General features: G+C 42.6%; 1 protein-coding gene across 1 annotated transcript in view; it reads right to left on the bottom strand.

Moving 5' to 3' along the window:
* Positions 1-8,812, bottom strand: part of COL1A2 (collagen type I alpha 2 chain) — a 42,786-nt gene extending 33,974 nt beyond the window's left edge. The window contains exons 1-6 of the mRNA XM_026098592.2: positions 8,578-8,812; positions 6,175-6,185; positions 5,551-5,568; positions 4,837-4,872; positions 3,094-3,177; positions 1,645-1,701 (exon numbers count right to left, since the gene is read on the bottom strand). Of these exons, the coding sequence (XP_025954377.1) occupies positions 1,645-1,701; positions 3,094-3,177; positions 4,837-4,872; positions 5,551-5,568; positions 6,175-6,185; positions 8,578-8,647 (276 nt within the window). The 5' untranslated portion in view covers positions 8,648-8,812. The remainder of the gene's footprint in view (positions 1-1,644; positions 1,702-3,093; positions 3,178-4,836; positions 4,873-5,550; positions 5,569-6,174; positions 6,186-8,577) is intronic.
* Positions 8,813-22,826: the final 14,014 nt, after the last annotated feature.

Genomic DNA, 22,826 nt, shown 5'->3' with positions numbered 1-22,826 from the left:
ACCCCTGAAAATACGTCACTAACATACTTTTCTTGACTGAATTTAGAAATCTACATACATCCTGAAAATGCATCAAAAATCATTCTTAAAAGGAACTTTTCATAGTGTACTGCACTTTATTAACAGTTACCTTAAGCTTTATTAAGCAGGTAAACAGCTTCAAACTGAAATTTAATTTATGCTTTTATTGTCCAAATGAATATCTTACAGGACTGTTTCAACAGAAACCATTAATTTTTTAATTGGTTTTAATCTTGCTTGGAAATGCTTTTAGATTTTCTCATTACAAGATGAACACCATGTAATAGCTTTTCAATAGCTTATGTAGCATTCCTGTAAGACTGTACAGTCTATTTTTTATTAATAGTCTACTTTTGTATTAAATACAGGCATTTATTTATGGGATCTAAAGCAATCTTACTGCTGTAAGAATATGCAGCAATCCTAAAAAAGTCTGTTTCTGGACAGTCTGAATCATATGTGCTAAATAAGCCCTGTGAATTTCTTCACAAATTTACATTTCATAATAGTTTTTTCCTGCCTTTCTGTCTTCCAAATCTCTCCCATCTTGGTGGAAGTTACAAATTTTGCATGGTAAGTAGAATCTACTGGTATTGCTGTCAGATGAACCGTAACTGACTCAAAAATTGGAAATTTTAAATTGTGAGAGCCCCCAAATAAATTCTCATTTTCTCATTTCTTCTCAGCATAGACACTGAGGACAGAACTTGTTTAAAATAATTAGATACTAATCATAGGAAAATAGGAGTTAACATTACTGTTAAGTATAGATGCCAACACATTTTCAAATATTCATTTAACATTACACTATTTTCAGAAATAGAAACAAATCCAGAATAATCCTGACCAGCCTTCATCCTGCTGCTCACACATTAAAACATCATCTGTGATGACAGTGTTTGATGAATTTAACCCATATTCTGCTATCTATGTATGCTGACAAGATCTATTAGAATCAGGAAAAGTTAGAAATTCATGTGGAGAGGCCATGGTCTCCTCAAATATCCATTTGGATACTATACAGCAACAAGAAAGGATTCCTCCTCAGAATAGCCTTGTAGTAGCAAGTACTAATGTTCAAATTGCTTAGACCCAAATGTGGTGGCCAATGTTCTACCAAACTTGTGCAATGCAAGAATGTCAAAAGTATTGTTCAGACATGGGAGAAAAAATGGTCACCAGCTGGGGCTGAGATATGGAGTTATCTTCTAGAGCTATGTTTCTTTCAGAGCATCTTCACAGTCAATCTCATTCCTAAAACCGTTTTCCTCTGTCTCAATATGAGTAACGCAATACTAGATCAAACTAGAGGAGTTATCTGGCATCAGATTATAAGATTCACTGATTCACAAAAGTGATCAACGGACAGAATGACAGCACAAGAAGTAGAAGAAGTAGCAAAACTTATTAAAGTTGAAGATACAGTCCATAGACTATACTTCAAATGCTTCACATTGTCCTACACAGAAGCATCAGCTTATAGTCTGACTCAATTACATGATCAAAGTGCTAATTTTAAACTATGCTTTGAGTTAATACAGCCAAGAGAATGATTAGGATTCAGCAGAAAACACTGAACACAAACATCTGTTCAAGTTATCAAGTGATGAATCGTATGCCTACCATAGGTCCCGGGCCAAAATCAGCTGCTTTAGATGGATCATATTGAGCAGCGAAGTTCTGTAGGCAATAAAAAGTTTGAAATTAAAATACTAACAATTTTACTTTAAACACAGTATTAGTAGTTATCACTCTCTATATACCTGTCATCTGACTTACCATGCTTGCTAGATGGTATGTTAAAGCAATGTACTTAACACTCAGTAAACACAGCCCTATTATATATAATTTTCTGTTCACTTGTTTCTAGAAAGACTTGATTTTACTAGGAAAGCCATTTCACACATTGGCCTCAAATATTTATGCAGTAGCGACAGCGAGGCACTGCAATAGTGTGAACTGAAAAGTAAGAACAAACTGAATGACCGTTTAAAATTGAAAACATTCTTCAAACACTAAAATCATTCTGCACAATTTCTAATGAGAGAAGTTGGATATATTTTTCACTGCATTGCTTAAGTAAAATTCACATCTCATCCCTGACAGACTATCAGACGAGGTGGGCCTTTCAGCTTTAAAAATATGTGAGGATCCTACAGTCTTAGAAACATTGCTTTGGATTCTTGATCCTTTGTCAACAGAAGTCTTGCAGACAGTTTTGCAGGGAACATTTTCCTCTTCAGTTAAAAAAAAAAAGCTCTATGCAAAAAAAGAAAAAATCTAAATGTAAATAGGAGACAATCCTATTTTCTTGCTTGTTTTTTTTAATTTCCAAATTTAAATAGAGACTAATGAAAACAGTTTTAGGGTTGATAATAGGAAAATAAATTACAACTATTCACACTGAAGGCAAAATAATATTCTTCCATGCAGGAGGATTTACTTCACTTGCTCAGTAAGATACTTTCTATATGCCTTCATGCTCCCTGTGCAAGTTAATGTCAAGCAAATAAAGAGTTAAAGCCAGTATTCTTCAGGGAATAATGATGGACACTTTATTTCTGCAGAAAGTATATGTGAGACGTAGTCCACTTATGTTCTGCAGCATGAATACAGATAGAAATAAATCAAAAGGAAACGAAGTAATGACTTTTAAGTACAGAATTTTAGTTTAACAGCACATTCTTTCTTCAGCTTGTTCCAATACAGTTGCTGTCTCTTGAACCAACAGCACAGTGCTCTTTCCTTTGCCAATCCAATTAACAGCAAAGATTTCATTTAGCCAGGTCCTAATCGATATACATTATGGGTGCACAGATCTAAATCAACAGGGTTGATTTGCTCCTGTGCACAGGTCCTATTGAATACAGAATCCAAACTTGCCATGGAAAATATATATCCTAAGGAGAGTTGCATTCGAACTGGGGCCACAAATTTTATGTGGAACACGAAAGAACATTCCCACTACTATCCAGTGCAGTCTCAGTGTTTTTCGACCGATGCTCATTTAGCCTTTAGATGTCACAAAGCACAGATTATCAGTTTCATTAATAGAAAGCTTGGATGCCTTACTCCACCAAGACCTGGAGGACCAGGGGGGCCTGGAGGACCTGGTAGACCATCTTCACCATCTCTGCCTGGTGGACCTGGTGGACCCTAGAACCAAAAAGGTGATTATAAAGTGAATCCTAGAAGTGCATAAAGAATCTATGAAGTGATGAATTCCTTAAAAAACAGGCATCTATGGTACACATTGTAGCATGCATATATATATATATATATATATATATATATATGTTGTTTCAGTTAATCACTAACTTTGGAAGACAAGCACAGCCTGAACTTATACTACTCTGCCACTCATCATATCAGATATTTATTATAGTTTCATATTTCAGAAGATTCGCAGGGAGTATACTGAATCCACGCTATCAAAGCATAACCTCCAAATGGGGGGTTTTATTGTAAGCAACCAGATTTTGGACCCATGATTTCCACACAGCCTGTCAGGTTCTGCTAGTGAGATCCAAAAAGTCTCCCTGGGAAACTAAGGATTGGTAGAGGTTAGCCCTACTGGTATGAACTAGCATAGCTCTGTCAGAGTAAATCAAAGGCCAGTTTTTATCAGTTCGCATTATTTGCTGGTATAATTGCAAGTTTGATGACAGTAACACAGCACTGTCCTATACACTTTCGATACAGTCACTCTGCTACTATTGTCATAACAACTTCTATGATAGCTTCAAATTACATGTGTTAGGCAACATTTGTGCTTTATTCTTATTAAGCCTCAATACACACAGCTGTTAAAGTTTTTCTATTAATGTAATTGATGTGCAGTATTTCATTTGGTCTATATTTTGGGCCCCATTCAATGCTAGATGAAATCCAAAATAAACTTCTTACGGATTTTCTAAAGGAGCAGGATTAGACTTGCTATATTCTGGACATAAAATACGTATCTCATTTCATTGAACAGATTTAGATAGTGGTAGCCTAAATCAAATGTACAGTCCACCATGTAGATATACTCTTTGTAATAGTTCTCATTATCTTTGTAAACATTATATGACCTAAGAAATTGCCAAGTACTAACAGTACTATGGCATTTTCATTTCAGGAGAAGATATGAAAAGGGACACATCATAACTGCACACAGCTCAGGTAAGTGTATGAGTTTCAAAATACTGCTTTACAAAAACCAGCAGTGATACAGAAGCAAATTGGAAAAGCAGAATTCAACAATATGAAATTGAATATTATAATTAAGTTATTCAACGGGTGTCATTTACAACTACTTTTACTATAGCCTTTAACAATACAATATCCTCTTTGACTGACAGGATTTAGACGACAAACATCTAACTGCCAAGCAGAGTTTTTTCAAGCCACCTTTGGAGGCACAGGTAATGAACGATCCTCAAGGCTGTTTTTGTCTCTTTGTGATTTGATGTACAGAGCTTATCTTTATGCCATAGCGTTGCATCTGTATGCGACAGCTTTCCCTTCTGCATTTCCATGCACTATTTCTACTGTGTGCATTTGGAAAAAAAGTTATTCAAACAATCACTTGGAGCACTCAACAGATTTCTGAACTCAGTTGTATCCGGTCAGGTACAATGACCATAATTAGGTTGCAGAGGTATTGCTGAGGCACAGAGGTAAGTTACTTTTTAATAAAATTATCCATGCAAGTTACCACAGGTAAATTAATTTTATTCCACATTAATGCCTAAACTTAGTTTTTCCCCATTGGTCTTCCAACAACTGTTGTTCTAAGATCACAAATAAATGAACGTCAACCCAGTTCCTCACCCTTTCTCCCTGCGGTCCTTTGTCTCCTCTGGGGCCCTGTTGGAAGAAAACAAAACTCACTGAGTTACTCTGGCAGTTTTCCAGGAAAATACAGGGAAATAGATCCCTTAAAAATAATTAGTGTACATGTAAAATGGAAACAACACTGCCCACATAGGTTCTATAGTTATTTTCCATAGACAGCATATACTTTTTCCTCAATATACTACTGGAAATAGACTAGTCAGTACGAGTAGTACGTCAGTTAAATTATCATTGCACAGTTCACAAAAGTATATGTAAAATTTTTGTTTTGTTCCCTACTGAATAACTAGCTCTAATTTAACAGTAGTGACTTTTAGAAATTAAATGGAATCTACCTAGCCTTTTAGACCCATATGGGTATTCTTGTACTGTTCAATTCATGTTAATCTGTCCAAAGCAACTGTTCCTGAAAAAGAATGCTTCCTTGATGCAGTTTGGTTCTTGGTAGGCTTAGTTCTCCTCTTAGGTAATGCAATTTAAATCCAAAGTTTGAGTTTACCTGGGTGTTAAGATGGCCCACCCACTGTTCCCTTCTCTTACTTCCTATTCATCTCTGTGCTAATGCTATTCTCATTGAACACTGGATATAATGAATTTAGTTAATTTTCCTTTCATTCAACAAAGTACTCATCTGCCTACAAATATCTGATATTATCTTCATTTCCACATAAGAAAAATAAAAACGCTTACCTTCCGCCCTGCAGGTGTCTGGAGAAAAAACAAAGCAGAGTATTAAAAAAAGAATTATCTCAATACTTTAAAATAATATACAAACTTAGGCTCATCTTCTTACACTACAGTTTCTGTGATAAATATATTTAAGGATGCCACATGCTTTTTAGATTACGAGGAAGGCTAGGAGTTCACTACATTGTGAAGATATATGCAGCTACATTAGAACATTCCATTGAAGACTGACTACTTTATATTTACTAGCACCTACAAAAGCAGTGTAAATGAAAGTCACACCTGAATTCTTTCATAATCCTTCTGTTGCAATGAAGTTTACAGTGGAAGACTGGCTTTAGAGTATAGTCATCTCTAGTCCAAACTGCCAGGTATAATATCCAAATGCCACTGCTCTGCTATTTTCTCCTCATGTTCTTTACACCTATGAAGGCAGTCTCTTAAAAAGGCCAGCCCACTTGAAAAATTGGGGTGGGTACATTTCCAGGCAGTCCCTTCAGGACTTAATCAGTATCTTTCCATGACTATCTTGGGAATTAGTTATTAAATACTGGTCTTGTGAAAAATAGTCTAGCCTGTTAAATGAAGTTGAATGTTACATACTAGATGAAAAATAATTATACTGACCTCATTCACATCTGGAAAAAGAAGGGAGAAAAGAGAAAAAGAGATAATTAGACTGTGGACCCAATTATTTTAGCAGGTTTACATTTCAATGCTCTTAAAACATAATTTTGTTAATTTTCCTAATGTAAGAAACATTTTAATGTATTTTCTTTCTTTCAATGTAATTACCTCAAAACAGAATGTAAAGTCTTACAGGAGCAATTCCAAATTCAAAACAGATTTTCTAATGAAATCAAAACAAGTGATACGGTTGATAGAGTAAAAAGAAAGATATTTTATATAAGCTTGTTCTAAATATATGTCTTAAAAACTATGGAAAAAACAGAAAAAATAGTGTGCACATATACCTATATACACATTCACATATGTGCACATAAAACAAGTAGACAAACCCAGAAATGCTGATGCATGCAAACATATTAATTGCAAGGAATAATTTTAGACTTTAATATAAGTGGCCATCTTAATTAATGTGAAGTGGCCCATCTAACATTTTATGTGGAATGGGCCTAACTAAACGTATTTGTTCTCAAAATTTTCTGTAATATTGCGCATAACAGGACAGGTTGAAGGTCTTAAGTACAAAATAGAAAATAACTTTCTTTCTGTATGTTATTTACTACTAAACAGATTCTCATTAATTACTTGGAGGAATTCATTTCAAAAATCTGTTTTCCAAATTGCACGTAATTAAAAAAAAAATTATTTCGGATGAAATTTATCATGGTAGAAATCTCCTGCACCATACTTCTATCCCAGCAGTATGACTTCCTTCTGCTTACAGATTCTTGGGGTTTTTTTCCCCATAAAAGATGAGTTTGGCAGTGTACTACCACACTAAATTCAAACGGTTCATACGGTATAGTGAAAAAAGCTGGAGAACGCTGAAGTGCAAAACATTACAAAGCACTGAAATACCCCAATAGAACTGTGATCGCCTGTACTAACACAAGATTAAAAAAAATATATTGCCTTCAAATGATGATGACACAGGTGACTACCCCATCTTATTTCTGGTAAAATATAGTCTGTTCTAAATATCGGGATGACTGACACAATTATGAAAACTATGAAAACTCCCAGTTTTCACAGCTCTACCACAAGGCTTTTGCTACTCCTGCCTGTCACCAGGGCGAGGAAATAGCCGCGGCCTCGCCGAGGGGGCGGCCAGGACGCGGCCCTGGCCAGGCCCCGCCGGGGGCGGCGCCACCTCGCGCCCCCCTTGGGCCGAGGCCAACGGCCGCCGCGCGGCCAACCCTTCGCTGCCGCCGTCACCGCTGGCGGCAGCTGGGCCGCCGTGGCGGGGCGCGGCCCCGCGCTGCGTTGAGGCCGGGGGACAGGCTGCGGGGCGCTGCGTGGAGGCAGTGGCGCTCGGAGAGCCCGTGTGGCGAAGGCGAGCGGAGGACGGAGGCGCTCGCCGCCAGCTCAGCCATCTTGCGCCGAGAACGCACCCGGATCCCGCTCGAGAGCGGGTCCCTCATGGGAACAACGGCGGGGAGCCGGGGGGAATTTCGCAGCAGGCTGCAGAGCAAAGCGGGAGGGCGGGCCCTACCTCTGCCCCAGCGAAGTGAGGGACCTGCACTTCTCCCCCAACGAAGGGGACGCCCCTCCATTTCTCCCCCAGCAGAACGAGGCCGGGGGGGGGGGGGGGTTACTAACGGCTCACCCCAGCGAGCGGAGGGGCAGCGCCGGGAAGCCCCGTTCCCATTTCGCGCTGGGGCTAGAACATACCCCTCCTCGCTGCCCGCTCCCTCTGCCCCGTGCGGTCTTTCCCTGCCCGGAGGCCTCGGAAAGGGCGGGTTTCGTGCCCAGGGACCCCCCGCCCCGGGAGCGCGGAGCACCTTTCCCCGGCCGCCGCGGCCCTGCAGGGGCGCCGTCCCGCCTCCAGGGGGCGCCGGGGTGCGCGGCGCGGCGGCGCGCAGCCCCCGCGCAAAGCGGAGCGGCGCCCCCGGGAGCTGCGGCTGCGGGGGAAGGGGAAGGGGCGGCCGCGGCTCTGCGGGACCTCCCGTCTGCTCCGCTTCGGACAGCGCGCCTGGAGTGCCGCGAAAGTGCCGCTCGGGTGCGGCGCGGGCTGCGCCGCTCGCCGTGTACTCCTAGACTTTAAGCATCTGCGCTTGAATTAGGGTTTTGCATTCTCCTTTGGATACGAGCCCGTCTTTTGGGAGTGGGGGGATCTCGCTGGCCTTTTGCCATCCCTTGCTATTTTTGAAGAAAAAAGCTAGATTCTGAGCTGGGACGGAGGTGGCAGTTTATGAGATGCTCTCTCTAGCTTGGAAAGCTGCGGGTCGACACTTCCAGCCCCGCAGACTACCATGCGCGGGGAAGACGTCGAGACAGAGCATAGAGAGTCGGACAGCCACCCCATGACACCACCCATGCCACAAACAAGCTAAAAGCACTTACGTTGACTTGTTGCTAGGTATGAAGTTACTGCAAGCAGCAACAAAATCCGTGTATCCACAAAGCTGAGCATGTCTAGTAGCTAGACATGCAGACTCCTTGTGTTGCAGAGTCCCTGGTCCGTGGTTAGCTATTACCTGTGGGACGCAGGCATACAGTCTTGAGGAGTAACTCCAAACTTAGCAGAAACCTGCTGCCCGGGATGCTAAATTAATCAAGCCCCGGTCCGCCCTATTTATACCGCAGGAGGGTCCCGGCGCTGCGGGCCGGCGGGCGCGGCGCAGCCAATGGCGCGCGGCGGCGGCGGGGCCCCGCGCGGCTCCCAGGCCGTCACGTGCCCCGGGCCCGACCCGCCGGGCGGGCGCGGAGGGGGCGGCCGCGGCCCGGGCCGGGGGGGCGAGGAGGCGGCGGCGGTGTTAAATTGGTTCCATTCCTTGAGGACGTGGACACTTTGAGGCTTTCCGAAGGAAAATCTGACTCGTCGTCTGATGTTTTTTTTCAGATCCCCCCCCGCCCCTCGCGCTTCCCCCCCCCCCCGCTCCGGGCTGCGCCGCCGGGAGCCGCGCAGGGCAGCAGGCTGGCAGCGGCCGCAGGCTGCTCCGGGAGCTTTCAAAGCAGGAGCTGTCCAGGTCCTGCGATACCTCTCTCCCAGCTCGGATCAAGGTGGGTGGGCAAGCAGCGGAGGGGACAGGGAAAGTGCTGGGTCCCTCATCCCTCCCCGCTGCCCCAGCGCAGCCGAGAGCAAAGGGAGACGCTCCTCTTCAGCGAGTAAAGCCGAGGTCTGGAGGCACCCACACACGGGACACGGCCAATGTTTGACCCCGCTCCCTCAGCCCTCCTCGCTGCCCCGCAGATAACCGCTGCGGGTGCTCCGCGCTCTGCAGCGAGCCCGGGCAGCGACCAGCCGCAGCAGCGAGCCCGCAGCCGGCCGGGGCAGAGCTCGCCCGCGTCGCCGTCACCCGCCCTCCCCGACACGCCGCGCGGGGCCGCGGGCTGGCGGCGGCCGCTCGCCACGTCTGTGGGGCGGCCGGCGGGTGCCTTCCCCGCCGCCGGCACCCCTGCGCCGGAGGGCAGCCCCGCGGCCGCCCGCGAGCAGGGAGCGAGGACGGGGCGGCGGGCCGGCCCTCCCGGTGTCTGGGGCCGGGGCCCCCGCGGGGGGGAGCCGCCTGGGCCGCCCGTCCTCGCCCCGCTCGCCTCCGGCCGGGGGAGCTGACGTGGTGCCGGGGGCCGCGCCAAGCGGCGGCCGCGGCCGCAGCCAGCCCGCCCGCACCGGCCCAGCCGCGGGGCTGCTCCGGGGCGGCCCCCAGCCCGCCGCCCGCCCCCTCTGCTCGCCGCAGGGAGTCCCGGGCAGGGGCGACCGCCCGGCGAGTGGGCGCCCCGGGCGGGGCGAGGAGGGAGCCGCGGCTGCCCGCTCCCCTCCCCTCCCCTCCCCTCCCCTCCCCTCCCCTCCCCCGGCGCCCGGGTCGGGGCGCCGAGCAGACGGATGCCCGCTCAGAGAAACCGGCCGGCAGCAGCGCGACTCCGCGCTCCCGGCGGGGCGGCGGCACCGGCGGAGCCGGGCGTCCCCTGCCCGCCGCCCGCTTCGGGGCAGCTGCGCGCTGCCGCGCACCGCGTGTGCCGGCTGCTTCCGAGGGGCGTCTACACCCGGCGGAAAGCTTTGCCCGGCCCTTCCGAGGGGGACCCCGGGCACCGTGGGAACCAGCGACCCCGCGCCGTGCATCGCCCACGTGTCAGGGAGAGCGGTCTGAAACCGGCCCCACACGCGGGACCTTCGCTAGCGATCAGCAGCGTGATGGAGTGGGTGACACGCGCGACAAACGTACACGGAATTGAACTGATTACTTAGAAGAGAGCGTTAAAAAAGTCTAATCTGACAAAATATGTCTGACCACAAAATGGTAGGCCAATGGATGATGCTATATGGAAACAATATAATAAAAGTATATAGCATGAACAGTACATAAATAATGTTTATGATTACATCTTTCACGTGAAGATATAAATTTCAATTGAATAGGATTTAAAATTACCGTGGGCAGTAAAGTTAACTCAACTATACTTACAAGTCTATACCAGCATAAGTCTAAAATAATTCAACGAGCTCCAAACAAGTTGAAATAATGACTGAAGTTAGACCCAAAGCACTGAAGCTCTAGTCCAAGAATCAGTATTTCCTGACATTTCCACTTCGAGTGAATAGTGCTTTATTCAGACTTGTCCCTTGAAATCAATCATTTGACTGTAGCCAGAATTTCTCTTAATTTTGTCAAGTAAATTTTGACTCTGACACATCAAGCAGGAATGTTCATTGCCTAATTATAATAATAATTAGTGTCTTTTGAGATGAAATCTGTTCTAATCTATCTGGTAGATAATGTCAGACAACTATTGCTTGCCTACTTATATCCATGTTTTCAAGAAATGATAGCCCTTACCTCCTAATGGAATTCTCTGATAGTGCAAGAGTCTGGGCACATGTATCCAAACCAAACCAAACCAAACCAAACCACCATTCCCCTCTGTCCTTCCTACCACATTTCACATAGAAAAGACAAGCCTCAACCCAAAAAAGAAAAGAAAAAAAATCCAACCCAACAACATGGATTTTCAGCTACCACTTCTTTTACCATAAAGCAAATGGCTGAAGGAGAAACATAGCCAGAAGCTCAGCAACACAAAATGCTTTTGAGATAAGAAACTACAGCTTGCAGCGTTCAAAAGGCACATATTTTAGATGGGCTCCAGTCCTTTTTAGGCATGGAGCACATAGGTAAGTATGCCCTTCTCTAGGAAAAAAAGGAGGAGATAGGGAAGAATAATTCATTGGTATGGCTATTTTGACTAAAGATCAACGGTCAACAAACTTCCATGCTGAAAACCCCATAACTGAAGTTCTATAGGCCTGGCAGCTTTGACATAACATGATCAGATGTATACCTGGCCCTTGGAACTTACAGAGCCATGGGCCATTTTGCTCACCAATACTCATCCTTCTTCATGTTTGTGATGAAGGAAACAGAGGGATCTACTTTCCTCTCTACCATGCAACGCTTTCTAATTCAAGCCACACTAAATGATTTTCTGATAAGTGATAAAGGTCTATCATGCTGATCTTCCTGCAAAATACCTTTGTCATGCAGATACGGTCACAGCTTCCACTTTGAGGGTAGGCTACATGGCTCAGCTGGTGTAAGCATGCAAAAGTCGTCTTGTTAGAAACTCAGAAAAACAAATATCAAAGTATTTCCAAAAAAGGGAGTGCTAAGTGAAATTGGATCTATAGTGTGAACTTGGAAAATATTTTTTTCCCTTAAAATTCAATTATTACAAATGCTTGTTATTATGCAAATATCTTCACCAGTACAGGATTCTCTAAATTCATTAGAAGCAACATGGCAGCCTTTGGAGCTATTAACAGAAGCGATTTGATCAGCTAGCAAGTAAACATCTGAGAACTCATTTTCGCTTTTCATTATATCAATTTAAAGAAAGTATTTCACACTGAAGCCAGTAATACCTATGGCACAATTTAAGCTGAAACTGATGATAATAAAAAATAACCTCTGGAAAATTTGCTCTTGGGGCAAGCTTTGACAGAGACGAGATCCCAAGTGATGTCAAAGCAGATATATTTCTTGTAATTCTGAGGAATTCATTAAAATGCAGACCTAAAATTCTGCAAGCTATAACTGCTTTTAATACACGCACTGAGAAGTGTTTGTCCTGTCTACTCCTTTAAAAATTATGAGACAGCCCTTGGGCCACTGTTCAGTCTAACAGTTTAATACTATCTGGCCAGTACCACAGTACAAGAAAAAAGAGCAATGCCAGAGGTTGAAGGAAGAATCTGCATCATTTTAGGCTATACCCAAACCTCATACCCTGAGGCTGGTAACCGCGCTTGGAATGCTCTCCTCAGGCTGGTAAGGATGGGAGGACTGCAGCATTCATGGCTGTAATTAGTTACAGATTTCTCCACTTCTGTTCCAGCACAAACCTTCACACATTTGGTCAGATAATGGATACATGCACAGTTATATAGCAGTGAAGGATCAGCGACAAAGCTGCATTAAGTGGGTGTAGCTTCCCCGTGGAACATCTTTGAGTGCTAGGGCTGGTTAAATGACACAGTCTGGCTGTAGCACAGTGCTCAAAACTATCTTTCGTAGGATATGTGGGGATATTAGGGTCTATATTACCTAACGCAGCACTAAGTTGGACCTTGGATAGATTCTGCTTCATGTCTGCTGTGTAGACCTATCAGCTTAATTGGCACTAGCTTGAATGAAAGTCTGCATGATTCTGCACTTAACTTCTTGGCTTGGTAGTAGCCAGTATCTTGCTCTGAGTTAAAAGGAGATTAATGCTTTGTCAGCAGAGTACAACATACCCCTCTCCCCCCAATTCATTGTTTCACCTTTGCTTTTTCCTTCCTGTTTACTTTGAAGAAAGAAAGGAAGGAAGGACAGGAAAGGAAGGAAGGATGGAAGGTGAAGGAAGGATGGAAGAGAGAAAGTAAGTTAGTTGTGCCATGCCCTTAGAGGGATGCCCTGAGGAAAGAAGGAATGCAAGAAACTTTCACCAACCATCTGCATGTTGTGTTGAAAGGTGAGGTGTGCTGAGCTCCTGCAGCCAGGACACCATTCCTCCTAGGGCATCTGAGAGGATGGCACAGGCACTTAAAGAATCATGACTCATGCTGGTCCATGGACCACATTTAGAGGGAGTCTGCAGAGTGCCATGAAAAGGTATAGAAGTGGGAATACTGTTCTTAATGCAAAAATCTCACAACCATAATTCTTAATGCATCTTTGATATGTTAAAAGAGTTCTTTCAGAATCATCTAAAAAGGCTTTTGAGAAGTAGTCCAGCAAATTGACTTTTAATGAGAACCAAACAAGTTCTATATGAACAACTATAGCAGTCGCTACTTCCCCAGTGGCTGTAGACGCTTGGAATAAGTCACTATCCATTAGTCTCAGCAGGAGCAATGGTCCTGGATTCTCCAAGAGGGAACTGCTGGTAGGCAGCTAATGAGAGGAAAAAGTGCAGCTTGGGGGAGTGCTGTTAAAGGGAGCGCTGTTAAAGGGAGCGCTGTTAAACTTGTGAACAAGTTTAATGGAGAATTTTCCTAGATTATGCTTAAATAAGGACAAAATGGACTTGCTCAAGGCTGCCTCACCGAAACAGACATTTACTCAACTGTGGTAAACCTCTGCAGTGACAGTCAGTGAGCTTTGTGGGTGCTGCTTTCTTATTTAAAATAAGCTTTTTTTTTTTTTTTTTTTTTTTTGTTCCTCAAAGGTTACATGTTTAGGAATTGAAGTTGTACCTGCCCCATTGCCAAAACAAAGGCTCAGTCCATGGACAGAAGGCTCCACTGGTCTTTATTGTAGACAAACTGATTTATCAGGCTTAAGTAAATTCAGGACACAGACTACTTTTAAGATCATTATCAACTCAATCTCAATCTATTCCTCTATGATACCAACAGACATCCAATAAAATAATGTAATAATTTAGTAGTAATAGTAATAATGTAGTAGTAATATGCTAACTTAATTTACTTCTGAAAGTGAATTTTAAAATTAATTTTTTAAGACCACGTGAACTTTACCTCTCTTCTATTTAATAATGCTGTAAGTCTACATGGCTATTCTAAGAAGCCCTCCATACTGGGTCTGATTCTGTTCTCATACAGATAACAGAATGGAAACTCCCACTCACTTCAGTAATAGCAAAACCAGGCCAATATTCACTGTATATATGTAAATCTCACATGCTCAGGTTTAAATATCTCAAATGTTTTTATGTCATATCATAGAACAATAAAGATGTTTTTGTCTGTTTTAACCATCTCATTAGTTTTGTTGGCCCCTTCTATTTGCCAGCCTTAGAAATTTGGTGCAAAGCACACAAAATTCTGATCAAAATAAGAAGATGAGATAAAATGAGATAAATGAGATAAAATAAAAGCAGGTGGTGCTTTTAAAATAATCTTCAGTCTCAGTAAGCAGGTAATGGTGGTGAGAATACTTTATCTACACGAACACAAATGTTAATGAATGTGTGTAGATAGATCCTAAATAAGCTGGTAAGTCTCTGATGTGGCAGTGTGTTCTGGTATACCAAGGTTGTACCACTATTAATCAGCAGATCCCTGAGATGGAGATCAAACAATAATAATAGCAATAGTAATAAAAAAGGTTCCATTTATGGCATAGCCCTGTGATGTGACAGCTACAGAGGCCCTCAGCTCCTGAGGAGTTTCAGAATTTTCTTTACATTGCAGACAGAAAAGAGAGAAGAAAATGCAAACAATGAATGTCACTTGTAGCAGATCTGTGTAAATCCATTCTTTCACATTCTCAATAGGTTTGGGAGCGCTAAGGTCAAGTACTTAGAGGTACATGAATAACATAAATGCTAGAAAATGTAGGGGATAGAGATCAATGGAGTAATTGAAAATAAGTGAATGTGATCATGTGTTTAGTTTGTGTGAATATGTATCTGCACAAAAGATTTTGGAGGGTATCACATAAAGCTTTAGTTACATGATCTAGCTTGAAAAAAATAATAAAGCAATCAAAATCACACAGGCAGTATTCCAGGAGGTTACCAAATTATTGATACCTTGCCTTAAAATTAAACACTGAAAAAGTTTGTTGCACACTAAGAAAAAAAAAAAAAAAAAAAAAAAAAAAAAACACAGCTCAATGCCCCACAGCTATTTATAGCCTCTGAAAAACTAATCAGTCATTTTTTTATTTTCAAGTAGTGAATTTCAGCAAATGTTAACAAATGGTGGTTTTAAATATCAAGCGATAATTTCCAGCTGGAATAAATCTGGCTCTCATCAATGAAGGAAGCACTTTCAAGATGATCCTTCAGTATATGGATACTGCTTGGTAGGCTTGCTGTCACTCTAACACAAGCAGCAGTGCATGTAATGACTTGTTAACTACAGAGCACATCAGTGAAAGTAGCTTTTGAAGCAGCTAAATTCCCACAGGCAGTGGGTGTAGTTTTCATATTCATCTAAATCCTGCTTTCAAAAATGAGGCAGCACCTAAATATCTGTAAGGCTTAAGAATGACATTGCTCTGTCAGTTCATGCTTTTCCCTGAGTTTTAAGCTTTTCACCCCTTGTCATCCCGCAGAGAGAAAACCCTTTCTGAACAGGCCTGAAATGCTTTAATCTCTTCCAGCAGCTAGGGACAGAGATCTGTTCTGCTTTGTGTGTAGGTCTGTAGCTTGAAACAAGATGCTCAGTAGGTGGTATGGATCAGACTTGGCAGCAGACCTCTATATGAAAAAAAAATATATATATGCCTGCTTTCTTACAAATGAAAAAAATATATATTTTATAGTTAGTGCATTTTTTTCAATGTTAGAAATTATGGAATGAACGATTAAGAGATAGGACTTCTTTCTGAAATTTCTGTGTGCACATAGGCCCCAATTCTAAACCTCTGGGAAATCTTTTTCCTTGGGAAGCCAACATATTTTACCTCTCAGGAACAACTGCAAGAACCTAGGCCAGTCCCCAGTGGAACCAAAGCTAGGTTGCCTTGTAAGAAAGGTACTGGAGAAGAGTAGGGCTATACCGCTAGTGAGCAAGCTGCCCTGCTCTGAAGTGGCTACAGGTAAGGCAGGGAAGAGCATGCATTAAAAGGGAACCCTATGGTGCAAGGTTCAAGCACATGAGCTGCGTGGATTCCTTCCTGAGCCCCTCCAGAGCTCAATGCCCTCTCAGTAATTTGGGGCTGCAACCAAAGTAGCATGGATAGCCTCAGGAGGAGTGATTCAGCAGTCGCTCAATCTCTCCTGCAGCTGGTCACAGGACTGGGACCACAGGCTGTGGTCACATCACGGTTTATCCAAACTTGATATGAAAACGTTTCCTTAAATGTATAAAACTTGTACCAAAAAGGGAAAGAAATTTCACAGGACAGAGAAAGAAACAAACCAACAAAGAGTTAAAGTGCTTCCAAACCAAAATAAACTGGCTAATTAAATGAGTAATTACAATTCAACATTTCTTTGCCTTTTGAAAGGCTACTCTGAAAAGCCTCCAACCACAGGGAATGGTGCTTTTGTGTTATAAAATTGCTATAGACAGGAACAGGGGATCAAGCCTACTGCTGTCCCCTCAAGCACATGGCAGCAAAGCTAGCCATGAGACTGATCCAACCTGCCTTCCATCTAGTTAAACTGAAAACTCCAAGTGATTTTCTGAACAGAGCATGATTGTGGGCAGGTATTTACTGAGACAGGGATCAGATCCTACCTTCGTTGAAATCAGTAGGAAAACTGCCATTCACTCGAATGGCGGAAGTGTTGGGCCCGTAGGCTGTGTCCTAAAGCACAGAAAGTTGTTTCCGAACAGTGCTTAAGTGTTCAGAAGTGCCACTTGTGGCAGCCTCCCCCAAAATTAGCTTTTATTTTTCACAGAACTCTTTCTAAATTCACACTTAAAGATAAAGCAGACTTTAATTAAATGCTGATCTAGCCTGATCTGTCAGTCTGCACTGACCATGCTGTGGCCCTCCCTACAAGGACACTTCACACACATGGTGTCACCTGACCAGGGCAGATGTCCTGTACGGCCAGTTCACAGAGCAGGCAAATATGCAGCAGAAGGTCCTGGGAAGGCGTTGCGGCACTGGAAGGATTCCCAGGGCAGCTTTCTCTTACTAGAGGCCCTTCAAGAACAAGGTCCTGCTCAGAAGCACCAGCTTGGGTTGAAGCACCTATATTGCTATGACCTCTGGAGTGGGAGGCAGGGAGTATCAGGAGGAATTGCCATCAAATTTCAGACTCTGAGTACAGCAAAAGTTTATAGGCTTAGGTCTGAGAAGCCTGAACATTAGCAACGTGACTACAGTGCTACTACTTTACCTAATGGTTATGTCCAGAGATTTAATTTTCACAATTCATAGATTACCACTCTTTTTTCCAAGCGTCAGGACCCACTCTGGAAAAGATCGCACTTTCTGAGAGAACACACAGCTATATCTGTTCTTTTTTTCCCTCTAGCAGATCTGGATTTTGGATTATTCAGCCATCTGAAGCTGAACTCTTTCTTAGCCATCAAATGACACACTATTTTCATGAAGTGTGTATGTTTGCTGCAGATGAAATGTGTCTCACTGCCTTGATCCCTGTCATGAAATTGAAGGAAATCCAAATGAAGGCCACTTTCAGCTCTTCTGAGAGCTGCTGTGTGCTTTTGGAGGTGCAACCTAACTGTACGTGTGCCCTCCAATATTAATTTATAAAATTAATCTCAGTTTAAATGCTCCCTAGAAATGATCTCCTGAAGCTATTAATTTTCATTCAAAGAAAGAATGTGGAAGAGTTATATCAGCCTCAGTTTTTTTATTTTCTGTACTAAATACTCATGCCTTCATCTCAAATTCTAAATAGTGAGACAGTCTGTGCTCTCAGTTACAGCAGCCCAGACTCCAGTTCTGCATGGATAACTTCGGATGTACTCTAGCACCCAGAGACCTGCGCAACCATACATACCTTTGTGTGTGTATAGACACATCAGCATAGTTGGTCTTGTAAGCACGTATTCCAAGAATTTTACACTTTTAGCTCAGGCAGATGCATGGTTTGAAATGCAGGCCTCATCCTGTCTCTGCATCACAGGCTCAGGACAAGATTTGCTTGTTCATTGCTTGCAAATTCTAACCTCATCATACAAATACATGATCATCAGGGGAGTCTGAGTGGTAACAAAGGGAAAAGCAAACTGCAGCAGAGAATCTGTGTCTGAGCTTGTGCAGCAGTTCACATTTTCTTTGCTTTGGGTTAATTACATTTTCCTTAGCTGCTTCCAAGTTCATCACTTACCCTGCAAAGCACTCAATGTTGCCACATTCCAGATGATTTCTGACTGCAGTTGCCCAGCTGAACTTTTATTGCTCTGCTTCCAGACTCTCATATTTCTCAGCTCTTTCCCAGTTGCTGCAACTGCTGCCCCTATTGCAAGGAAGTGAAACACGCAAGCTTGCTGTCTATTATTCATGCACAAAGATGAGCTTGGGATAAGAGGAATGGCATTCTTGAGGTTTAGGCAATACCAACTGCTACAACTGTGTTTGAATGGTGAATTTTGTCATACAATATGTAGTATCCTAGGATTTCATTAAACAGTAATAGGGAAGCAGTGATCTTGCTTCTATTTTAAATCAACAGGAGAGATGAGTGGAAACTGAATCATTCTGTCTGCTTAGCAAGAGTTAATTTGCTCTCCAAGAAATTCTCATGATTCACAAACTTGACTTCAAAAATGCAATAATCTAGAGAATAGTGTAAAGTTCCCTCTCATCTGCATTTGAGGAAATACAGAAGGAAATAGTTCAACAGAAATAGAAGGCGGCTCATAATTTTTAAAAAAATGCTAGTTCTTTAGCTAAATGAAATATGATTATTTTATGCAGGGAGAAGGTTTTTTGACTGCTGTTCACTGATGGTATTTGAAGCAACAATATTTCTCACCAACTATAGGAGATACACTGGATTATAGATAGACTTTATGTAACACACAGATAAGAAGTCCATGACATGCAAGGTAACGTATTAATTTGCAAGTAGACACATACTTACAAAAGAACTATAAGCCATACATATTTAGTATCATGGGGTAGACACTTTATAGCCAGAATCATAGACTTTTATTTATAGACTTTTCCCCAATACACTGCTTTTAGATAAGAGCACAGAGCCACAATGACTCAATTCTGAGCTGCTGGTGCATTCACAGGAATTAAGACTATGAAAGATGGGTTTGAGTCCTCTTCCCCTTGGGAGCCTGTATGTCTGCAGCTCTGGTGCACTTGAGAGAATTCTTCCAATTACAACCAGGGAAGTGGGAGAAAGAAAGAATCAGAAGGGTCTGTGGGCGACTTTTCTGGCTTTTCCAAGGAAGCCTTGTTCAGTAACTAGCATGGAAGAGCTGACATCATAATTTGGTGAGCAGCTAGATTTTTTTCATTCTAATTCAAATTACTGGGAGTATGCCTGGGGAGAATTGAGGTTTTAGGGTTTTGTTTGGTAAAGGAGAAAGCCTGTTATAAATTTATTCCTATACTGTTATTCTTAAGTCCAGAAAATTTAAATTTGTTCTCTCTCTCTTCCAACTAAGATTTTAATCAAGAATATTATCTCTTCTGAAATCCAGGGAAGAAGTGTACCTAGACTGACCTCAGATGTTCCAGCTCCCAGTGAGTTCTGTATCAGAAGCCTCAAAGCAAACTTCAGATTATATAAAGCTGCCAAAAAGTAGAGAATCTTTCAAAGGACCTCAGATATTCAGTGGGTCCAGTTCTGTCTTGTGATTTCCCACTTTTGTTTCTACAGTGAGTGATGAGGATATCTCAAAAATGGGGGTGTAGGAAAGCTTGTCTTCCAAGGCTGGCAGTGAAGATGCCAGACAGACATTAGCCTGCCTGTGAAGACTGTCAGAAAACTGGAAGGAGGTAACAAGTATCTGTGGTAAAAAACAATGATAGAAAATATAACAAGAAACAGCCATTTCTTTCTCTAGTCTGATGACTGATGATTTTTACTCTATAATCTTTACCTCTAATAGCTTCAGTGTTTTCCCCACAATTAGCCTCTTTTCCTACATGCGTAATCCTCTTTCTGGCAATACGAGAGATGTTCTCAGTTTTGGTTTTTTTGTGTGGACAAAAAAAGTCTCTCTAGCTTGTAGATTAATTATTTGTATATAGAACGTCATCTGACAGTTGCTAAGTTGTTCACTAAAAACAAAAACATACCTGTTATTTACACTGATTTCAGGTTCTCAGTTCTTATTTCACTAAAGTAACAGTTACTGCTAAACTGAGGTTAGAGTAGGAACAAGGGCTCACATTAGAGATCCAGAACTAATAAGGATTGCATTTACACCTGGGAGAATCTATCACAGCACACCATGCAACTTCACTGGTGCAAGAATTACACTATTAAAACTGACAGCACTTCGGCTCATTCTCAATATTCTTGCCAAAATTAGATGCAGTAAAGCAAAGAATGCCTTTACACTCACTCCTTGCAGTATTAATATCATAGTCTTCTGCTCTTCAGTTTTCACCTTATTTTGCCATTTTCCCTCCCATGCCCTTGTTTACCAGTTAATCTGATTTTCATTCAGAAATTTCTCTAAATGTTGCATGATAAACTTGTGGCATACACCAGTATTGAGTTTTCAGGTCATCAATACAGTCAAGGGACTTAGATTAGTTAAGCATATCCCCTACTTTATATCTTAATAGAGCTTAGAATCCCACAACTTCAAAGGCCATCAAGCTTCCAGATCAATTCTTGATTTCATACAGCAGTGGGCCATCTACATACAAGTTATATAGAAAGGCAGTATGATGGTACTGGCTGCAAGACCAGCAGTCAAGCATTTGACCTCACCTGAAGCCAACGATTTACTAGCTAACCTTAGGCAATTTACCTCCTGGGTCCTTGTTTTTTCCCCTCTGCATAATGCATATAGGAGCCTTCATTTACATGCCTTGCAGATGTGTGATGCATGCTAGTAGTTTCATGCTGACACAGGTCTTTGAAGACACAAAGTACAACAATGGAGCTAAATATTCTTCTTTGAGTCAGTCCTGCCTTAATTTCAACTGACACATAAGTGTTAATGTTTTGGCACAAGCAGAAAATATGGCTGAGCTCTAATGCTAAACTGAATCTTTAGTGTCGTATCTATTCACTTAGCTCTAACTATGCCTGGGCATTATATCTTATCAAGTAATTGATCCTTCAGGAGCTGTCTTTCAGTTGTCACTTGTATGCTTCTTTTAGACTGCTTGCCATTGTTATATTTGATCCCTGAATCTAATCCTTATAATTCCACCAAGTAGATATTAGGCCTTATTTATTACTGAGTTGGCATAACTGTGAGTAAGGTTAGGAAACTAAATTTTCATTACCTAAATTTAATCATGGATATAATTCACCTCTTCAGCCTTCTTCACGCTATGAAGGTATGGGCAGAGGATGTTTGGCCATTAACACATCGCGTGGAAGACTCTATCTTGATGGCCAGCTCTACAGAAGTCAGTTCTAAAGAACTTCTGAGGGAAAACCTGTGGCCAGATACGGTTCTGAGGACCTGAGATACTAGCTTTGAACAAGAGGAAGGTGTCTGTGCTCTAGCTATGCTCTCTTTTTCTCACATTTATTTCTTAATGAGTTGCCCAGAAATGCATTATACTGTCACTTATAGAAACTTTACCAGTCAAGTAAGGGTGTGAAACAACCAGAGCAAAACAGACCACCTTGCCTTCAAGCCCTAATTTGAACAGTATGTGTGTTTACATAGAGCCAGCTAACAACTCTTTAGCTATATGATTGTGCAGATGAGAGATTTGCAGGTCTGTCGAGTAGGCAGAATGCAAACACATTTTGCATTTCTATGTGGGGAGAGAAGACAAAGTACAGCCAGAAGACGCAAAGATGGGCCTGTAACATAGGGATTGTGAGTGAGGTCAGGAAAAGGCTGAAGGCTAGCTTTCCGCTGCTTAAAGAGTTACAAGTGTACATGTGTGTTTGTATGTGTGACATAAACTGCTTTTCAGGCAGGAGCACAGTCCTACTCAGATTACCTTGTTGTGTATGTTGTTGTGTGACAAATAACTCTCCCAGGACTTGACCATATTTCTTATCTTTTTTAATCTAACCTGAGTTATTGTATCCCTATTGCGCTACAGTTGAGCTGGTAATAAGCTGGGTGCTGTGTTGTGGGGAAAGCAGCCAGGCTCACTCAGGTAGCACTCAAGTAGCAGTAGTATGGAAAAGGGATGGAGAGAAGGTGAGGACCTTTGAGAAATGGCTGCTGTTCATCTGGCAGCAAACATCTGCCTCTGTCATGATGGGCCAGGAGCTGCAGCTGTGTGCCAAGTGTGAGAACAGCAGGAACAGTATGCTTTCTGGGAAAGATTGCAGGGAGGCATGAGAGAAGCTGTATGAGCAGGCAGAGCTGGCTTTTCAGGGAGTGGGTGGAAATATTGTACTAAAATGGGGATCACTTACCACTTGATTTCTGAGTTCTTCGTGAGCTTCTTATGCAGTTGGGTCTAAACAGCTAATAAGTGAGAGCTGCAGTTCCTGGATGTGAAGTGGGTTGACTTGCTCCTGCCTGTACAGAAGATTCTCCACTTTCTTTTCTACAAGCTGTTGTGTGTTACCGCTATGAGCTACTAGAATAGTTTCTTCACCATGCC

Source organism: Dromaius novaehollandiae, chromosome 2, assembly GCF_036370855.1.
Source record: "Dromaius novaehollandiae isolate bDroNov1 chromosome 2, bDroNov1.hap1, whole genome shotgun sequence".
Taxonomy (NCBI): Eukaryota; Metazoa; Chordata; class Aves; order Casuariiformes; family Dromaiidae; genus Dromaius; species Dromaius novaehollandiae.
This window is presented reverse-complemented; position numbering and strand designations above follow the sequence as displayed.